We start from the raw sequence: 8,368 nt of genomic DNA on the forward strand, positions 1-8,368 counted from the left end.
TCAACACATCCCTTTTGGATTTGGATCTTTTTATATTTGGATTCCGAATCAGTTGTGATTTCATACTTGACTCCAAAGCTGAACCCGACTCTAGTTGAGCGATGTCTTTAGGCAGAATTGTTAATCGCTACATCACTTCGGCATGTACACTGACTTGGTATAGACCCAAACCCGAGAACCCAAATGAGATAATCTAACAATATACAAGTAATTTACAAAAATCGGATCTGATGAAACCTGATCTGCTTATAGTTGACAGAAAATATCGATATCAGACACTCTGTCCAAACGGGGTCTCGCTAGGGTTTTTGAGGGGGGTGTACCTTATAACATAAGCGTAAAAACATAATCCCCTCTCCTTCTTCTTTGGAGAGAGAGACAGAGAGAGAGGCTTCTCGTGCAGAGGCCATGGTGCACGTTAGCTTCTATAGGAATTGTAAGCTCTCTCTCTCTCTCTCTCTGGTGTTGTTAGGGTTTAAGGTTTTCTGATCCAACAACGATTTCCAAAGAGATGTAGGGGTTTCAGTTTTCTCGTCTTCGATCTTTCTGAACTTCCAGAAACGATTCCACGAACAACAAGCATATCTTTCTTTCTCTCTCTCTCATAGTTCAGTGTTTTTTGCGTCATATTTTCATTACGTGAATTCCGTTGTTTGATCCCGTGAAGAGCGTCTCCCTTATCTCTGTTTTCACTTGTTCTATCGTTTTAGGGTCTCTGTTTTACCTGGCATTGGGTTTTCCACCTCATTTTTTGTAATGAAAATTTGTTGATGGATTTGCCTCTAGGCAACCAATGGGTCTTTTTGTTACTTTTTTGTGAAATTGACTTCATGTCTTTCTTAATCTTTTTCAGAACCTTCTATTGTTTTTTGGGTTTGATTTTATATGATCAATGTGTGGAAACCCTAATTTGTGGTCCTAATAGATGGGAAGACGTTCAAGAAGCCCCGGCGTCCCTACGAGAAGGAGCGTCTCGATGCAGAACTGAAGCTCGTTGGAGAGTACGGGCTCCGGTGCAAGAGGGAGCTTTGGAGGGTTCAGTATGCTCTCAGCCGCATCAGGAATGCTGCCAGGGAGCTCCTCACCCTTGATGAGAAGAATGAGCGTCGGATCTTTGAGGGAGATGCCCTGCTGCGGCGGATGAACCAGTATGGGCTTCTAGACGAGAGCCAGAACAAGCTTGATTATGTCCTGGCCCTCACTGTTGAGAACTTCCTTGAGCGCCGCCTCCAGACGCTTGTGTTCAAGTCAGGGATGGCCAAGTCGATCCACCACGCACGAGTGCTCATCAGACAGAGGCATATCAGGTAGAGAAAATCTTTATATTTGTTTGCCATTCGTGGTCATCTTGCTTTATATATTTTGTTTCCTGTGATTGAAGTGTGTGTGTAATGAGGTGGCTTTGATGGGTACGGTACATCATCAATTGAAATCTCTATTTGCTTTTAGGTGGGTAGAGTGTGTTATTATGGTCTGGTTATTCATGCATCATTAACAATAATAGTTTGTAACATATATTGTGATTTTTATTTTTTGTTGCATGTGGTATAGATGATTAGGACTGCATTCTTTGAGCATTTTATAACATAAATAATGCAACAGAAATTATGTGATATTTAGCATATGAATAATGTAGTCGTGCAAGGATTCTTATGGAAACAGTTGAAGGGATTGTTTTTTATTATTCTTTCGAGAAGAAGGTCTCTGTTCTTTGTCACGAAGGTGATAGTGCTGAATGTGCTTGATCGTGTGCATATTCCAATCGGGTTGTGTTTTCTTTTTTCCCAATTGGACTCTATTGAAGCTGAAATTCTTGACTATTAAGGTCCTGAAATTGGATAGTAGATGATCTTAGTTTTGTCTTAGAAATGCCAGGATTTTGAAATTCTGGCATATTTGGCTGTTAGTTCAAAGAATCTAGTCATTATGGCAAGGCCCAGATATTGAATCATTCCAATCACTGCAGTTATGGGTTGGGTTTGTGTTCCGGATTGGGATTCCAATATTCCATGTAATCCAAGAAGGCCCTAATTTGTTATTCAAACCCAAATGTTTCTTTAATTCTTGTTCATCTATGTGTGTGTGTAAACAGCCGCACTGTTCTATCAATGATTCATGTGGGCCCTCTTCTGGCAATGATTCTATGTAGAGCCATGGCTATGTATTAAACCCATAATGTTTTCATGTTCAATGTGTTTGATCATGCCAATGTTGTTAAAAACGTGCCTCAAGACGCAAAAAGCACGCCTAGCCTCGAGGCGAGGGCCTTTTTGCCTTGAGGCGCACTCAAAAAGCGCAAAACCATAAAGGCGTATTCCTCATGCGCCTTGAGGCGAGGCGCGCCTCAACGTGAGGCCTGCATTAAAAAATAAGATGGCTCGGACCCGGGAAGGATCGAGAACTTGTGTCTTTAAAAAAGACACAGGCGCCTCGGGCGAGGGGCAAAAGCCCTCGCCCCGTTGTCGCCGGCCACCACCCGTCGCCGGTCATTGCCTCTTCCACCTTCTTCATTCCTCTGCTGAGAAGGCATCGACGACCCGCCGGCCACCACCATCTTCTTTTCTCTGTTGCGAGGGCGCTAGCGACTCACCGCCACCGCCGTCCGTTTCGGCGACCTCGAGCGACATCCACGATGACGCCTTTCCTCTGCGTTTTCCGGTGACAGGGAAACCCTCTTCTTTGCTTCCTCTTCTTCGTGAGGGGTCGATCGACAGGGGGGCAGAGCCCCTTGTTGCCGCCTCTCGTCGGCAGGCCCCCTCCCCTTCCTCTGCTTTTCTCTCTTGGTTGACCGACAGGGGGCGGAGCCCCTGTCGTCGCCTTTCGTGGGCAGAGGGTACCCCCCCTCTGCTTTTCTCTCTTGGTTGATCGACAGGGGGGGCGAAGCCCCCTGTCTCTTTCTTTTTCTGTAGGGGCTCCACCCCCTGTCGCTCAACTTGTCGTCCACCCCCTGCCCTTCTTGCTTTGTTGGCAAGGGGCTCCAACCCCCCTGCCATTTGCCTTGTCGACAGGGGGGTTGGAGCTGGTTTTGCTTTAGTTCTGTTGATTGTGCTTTGTCCGTTGATGATTTTTGTAGTTTACTTGATTATGGTGCTGGTTCATTAAGAGTTATGTTCTGTTTCTCCCTTTTTATCCTTTTCGCATGTAATATCTTTCTCTACTTTACGATTTTTGTAGTTTTTTTTAAGTTTTAATTTTTTTTTTTGAGGCTTACGCTTTGCGCCTTGAGGCTTATGCCTCGCCTCAGATTTTGGTGGAGCGCCTCGCCTCGCCTCACCTCAACACTTTTCACAACACTGGATCATGCATTTGGTGTATACCTTCTAGTTCCTAACAGAAGTAGATTGCGCTGGCAAAAAGCAGAATAATGTTCTGGCCTCCAAGCCCAAATTCATCTGTCCCGGGGACTTAAGAGTACTCCTTTAAACAGGACATTGCTTTAAACCAGTGGTTGCTTTGAGTGTGACACATTTTGAGAGATGGATTGTGGCTGGTGACCATAATGATCAAGGTTGTATGGTATCGTAATCCGAATCGGTCAGGCCAAAAGTTAGATACGTATCTTATCTTAAAAAATTGTAAAGTTTTAATACTTTTTTTTTAATTTTCAAAAAAATAAAGAAAAAAAATCATAACACATGAAACAATGATTGATATCACAAAATACAACCATAAAATCATGTATGAAGCATTTATGTTTCTATGAGCTGCATAAGACATCTTCAAACAATGATGAATTGTATAAGACAAAACTATAATATTACATATCAAAACAATTATGTCCTATGAATGACATGCATAAGACATCAAACATTAAATAATCATGATAATATGCTATGTCACATGGACACTTCTATAGGGTCTCGACACTCGCATCAATGCGACGCCACACAGGTGTAGGTGCGGCACCTATGTTACACTGACTGTTCTAACCGGGCACAACACCTGCGTCGCACCCGCACCCAGGCGGGTGCGACACTTGGATACAACTTCCTTTGTGTTAGGTGAAGTCAACCACATTGAGGTCCATTTCTATCCAAAAGTAGATTCAGTTAACCCTAATCAAGTCCATTTTTATCTATATTATATATAAATACATAAATGCATAGACATACATAATGTTAACTTAAAACTGTTAAAAATTATATATATATATATACCCTCCCCGCACCCCACACACAAGTTTTTTTAAAGTGCCGCATCTCGCACCCGCACCTATGTGACATAGTGTGGCACCCTGTGCGGCTACCATAAGAAGCAGCAGCACCGAGTGTGGTCAACCTATACTCAGGGTTATAAATCTTTAGAAATGAACTCGGTCAACTATTATAGAGTCCATTTCTGTCTAAGTAAAAAAAACATGAACAAAATTGTGTGTTTCTTTTACCGGGGTAGGGGGGTCTATGTCACACGGACTCGGCTCCAATGTCGCCGCACCCGCGTCGACACGCACCGACACGGGTGCGGACACGGGTGTGGCTCGGACTCGGTCAACCCGACCCTGGGTGTGGTCAACGCACCCAGGGTCATTTTGGTCCATTTTTTTGGAATTTTTTTTTTGAATTTTTTTTTTAAATTTTCTGGGCTACAGTTGTAAGGAAAAAAACCCATCACAACTAAAAAACCTGTACACTTTCAAGTTTTAAGTACAGAATGGGCACAACTCAAGTTTTTGTGGTTTTTTCCTGTATGAAGAAAGGGAATTATTACAGTGTATGAAGAAAGCGCCCAAAAGTGAATTATTCCTGTATGAAGAAAGTGTACAGAATGCCTTCACAACTCATCACCTGTCCCCTAATGGGCACAACTTTGACCGAGTCTTATATATATATATATATATATATATATATATATATATATATATATATATATATAGCCGAGTCCCCGTGTCCAAAATTTTTGAAATTGCGCCGCACCCGTGTCGCACCCGCACCCGCACCCATGTGACATAGAGGGGGTAGGTTAGGGTACAATTGTGTAACCCCTCCTCCTCGACCCCTCCTTCGCCTCCTATTCCTACGACAGCGGCAACGACACCGGATCTCCTCCTCTTTCGACAACAACGACACCCAGTTATGCCTCTCTCTCCTCCTCTCCTCTTCCACCTCCTCTCTTTCTTTTTCTTCTTCTTCCTTCTCTTCCTCTCTCCACTGCCTCCTCCTCTTCTCTCTCTTCTTCTTCCTTCTCCTCCAACTCTTCCTCTCTCTTTTCTTCTTCCTTCTACTCCTTCCACTTTCCCCCCTCTTTGCCGCAAGGGCCGAACCCAAGGTTGGGTTCGGCAGAACCAGAACCCAGGTTTGCTGGATTTGGCTCTGCATAACCCAGTCTTGGGTTTGACAAAACTTGAACCCATACCTGGCTTCAGAAGAACCTAACCCAGGCCGAACCCAAGTTTGGGTTCAGCAAAACTGAACCGAGGCTTGTTGGGTTTAGAGCTGAACCCTGCATTGTTGAACCCAGGCTTGAGTTCGGCCTTGCTGAACCCAGTCTTGGTTTTAGCAGAACTGAACCCATGCTTGTTGGGTTCAGAGTTTAACCCAAGCCTGGGTTCGGCAAAATCTTAACCCAGGCCTGCTTCTTTTGTTAGTATAATTTGCTTCTTTTTTGTTTGAATTGTCCACTTCTTTTCTCCTTGACTTGTTTGATTATTATGCAATATGCCGGACTTGACTTGTACTTCGTAGTTAATTTGATTTATTGCATCAATTGATGATATAATAATTGTTTTATGATATGATATTATTTTTATTTCATTAGTAATGATAAATTAAATCTGTTAATATATATATATATATATATATATATATATACCTACCCTCCCCACACCCAAGTTTTTTTAAAGTGCCGCATCGCCTTACCCTTACCCGCACCTATGTGACATAGATGATATGCTATAAATGGCAATTTCACAAGAAACAATTTTAGGCTAATAGGTCACAAGATTCATAATAATGTGTGTTTACATAAACAAAAAAAGTGTTTTTTAATGCTTAAAAATTTTACATAACTAATTTTTTAAAATTTCAAACAAAAATGAATTAGATAGCGTCAATCATTGAGTATCATCAACATCAGCTTTTTTTTTTTTTGGAAAAAATCTCTCTAAATCACTTTTAATCTTTGTAGGGATGCACATGAACTAGCACCAAGGGGCCTTATATGTTTTTGAAAAAATGAAATAAATGCATTTAAACTGCATTTATAGATATCTTAAGATACACCCCGTATTGTAGTGTATTGTAAGTTACAAGGGCGTATCTTAAGATACAGGAGTGTATCGTAAACGTTGATATTTAGTGAAACCACTCTTATTTCTCACTTGTAATCTTAATTAAGAAAGAATATAACATTCTTTTAAAAGTTTCCATGACCGACTGCACTTTGACTGGCCTCTGGTTGGTAAAGCCCTTGAGATCCCTCCTGCCCACTGGGGTCAACCTTGCAGCAAGGGATGCCACCTGTGGGTTGTGATGTCCCGTCAACTTGGTGGCATTCACAAGTCGCCTCTACCAGATAAGCAGATATAAGTAGAGATTAATTAGGCAATGTTGAAGTTATAGAGATTTGTCCCATCCTAAGCGCAACCATCTACATCATTCATGTGCCTGAACTTAGCTGGTTTCCAGTTTTATGGAATGGATAGTATCCTAAAAGGAGAACATTGTATGAATGTAATTTATCGCTTAACTTATTCATTGTCCTGTTTGGCAGGGTTGGTAGGCAGGTGGTGAACATTCCATCTTTTCTAGTGCGTGTGGATTCACAGAAACACATAGACTTCTCGCTGACAAGCCCACTAGGCGGAGGACGCCCTGGCCGTGTCAAGCGAAAGAATCTCAAGGCTGCATCCAAGAAGGCTGCTGGTGGGGATGGTGACGAAGAGGATGAGGATTGAGTTGCGGTTGAGTTTAGTTTCTTTTTTTGTTTTTCATTTTTCTTCTGCTTATTATAATAGCGTTTTTTAGCCTGAACTGAAGCTCCTTTGCCCATATTTTCCCTTATCTATGCTTCCTGCCTGTTTGGTTATACTGTGAGGACCTTTTGTTGAGTTTTTATTTTTTATCCCTTTAACATCTTTTTTCACTGCCATATGATATGCTGGATTTTCATGGTAGTGAATTTGAACTTGAAGATTTGGTACTTGGTGTTGACTGTTCTCTATCGCTGACAGCTGAGGTTAAGTTATGATTGGTTTCACTGCTTAATATTAGTTCTGTAGAGCTCAATCATCATAAGACAGAGAAATGGTGTGCAAGAAAAATGGATAGAAATAGTAGCAGGTGCCGTTTCCAATTATGTTCCTGAATTTTAAAATTTTGAATTGATGTTAACCATGAATGTCTTAAAGGCCATACATGACATGTATTACTTAAAATGACCATTGTTTCTGTGCGTTACTGAAAGTCTGTGTCCCAATTGGATTGAGCTCTTCGATTGACTTGAGTTTTTCCAATTTCCGAGCATTTCTGGTCTTTTCCGAGCGTTTCTGGTCTTGGTTTGACATGAAGTAGTGCAGGGTTGTCCCAAGTGATAACTTGGGTTAGCTTCGTCACCTCCATCTTTAGCCGATCTTGATGAGTTTTGATGGTTTTGTACAGCAATGCAATTGGTCATTCAAAATTTGGAAAATGACCTATGGACAAAAATGCCCTATAATTTATTAAATTTGTCATATTTTTTTTAATGCTTTTGCCTCTCACAAGTGAGAATTTTTGATATTCTCTCGTCATGACATTAAAATAATACACCCATGAAACTTGTCAACAAAATTTTCTTTTAGATTACGATTATCTAAAAAAGATTGTGAAATTTTAAACAATTTGCGAAACTTGTGATGAGTTTTGCATGATCATCTATGAAAAATATAAAATTTATGAAAGTTTGATAATTATAAAATTGCATACCAGTATCACAAATTATTGTGAAATTTCTTAATATTTTCTAAGTTTGATATTGTAAAATTTCTTATTTGATTTTTTTTCATATAAATGTTCTTTTAGTTTTTTTTTTCTTGTTTGTATTTGGAAAGAGCGGTAACCTTAATCATCGTTCTTTAAAACTCCAATTTTTTTGGTAATTCTTGTGAAAGTTGTTGGCTTGACTTTATGTAAGGTTGTGGTATCTTCCTCTTCTACTTCTTTAGTCAGCTACTACAAAGGTTGTAATATCTTCTTTTTTTTTCGTTTACCATTCATGGTTTACTATCTTTAGGTATTTTTATATATAGTTATTTATTTTGCGTGTTGTTTATCATTATTCATTGGTTTTGTCAATATTTATCTCTATTTGATTGGTTGGGGTTGACTATCAATGAACATTGAATAGGGGTTGGTTGTGCGAGTATTATGGGTTGTTGGTTTTAAAGTTAAGT

General features: G+C 40.5%; 1 protein-coding gene across 1 annotated transcript; it reads left to right on the forward strand.

Annotated features, from left to right (window-relative positions):
* Positions 1-302: 302 nt before the first annotated feature.
* Positions 303-7,128, forward strand: LOC149847022 (small ribosomal subunit protein uS4y). The gene is made up of 3 exons (XM_089998264.1): positions 303-436; positions 926-1,307; positions 6,709-7,128. Exons 1-3 carry the CDS (start codon positions 409-411, stop codon positions 6,890-6,892), a joined length of 594 nt encoding a protein of 197 aa, XP_089854390.1. The 5' UTR covers positions 303-408; the 3' UTR covers positions 6,893-7,128.
* Positions 7,129-8,368: the final 1,240 nt, after the last annotated feature.

The sequence above is a fragment of the Nuphar pumila genome, chromosome 2 (assembly GCF_984573655.1).
Source record: "Nuphar pumila chromosome 2, dmNupPumi1.hap1.1, whole genome shotgun sequence".
Taxonomy (NCBI): domain Eukaryota; kingdom Viridiplantae; phylum Streptophyta; class Magnoliopsida; order Nymphaeales; family Nymphaeaceae; genus Nuphar; species Nuphar pumila.

Excerpts from the sequence above, each read along its gene's own strand:
- LOC149847022 (XM_089998264.1), top strand. The coding sequence starts at position 409 with ATGGTGCACGTTAGCTTCTATAGGAATT. Across the intron at positions 437-925 it reads CGTTAGCTTCTATAGGAATT|ATGGGAAGACGTTCAAGAAG; the intron begins GTAAGCTCTCTC and ends TGGTCCTAATAG. Across the intron at positions 1,308-6,708 it reads ATCAGACAGAGGCATATCAG|GGTTGGTAGGCAGGTGGTGA; the intron begins GTAGAGAAAATC and ends CCTGTTTGGCAG.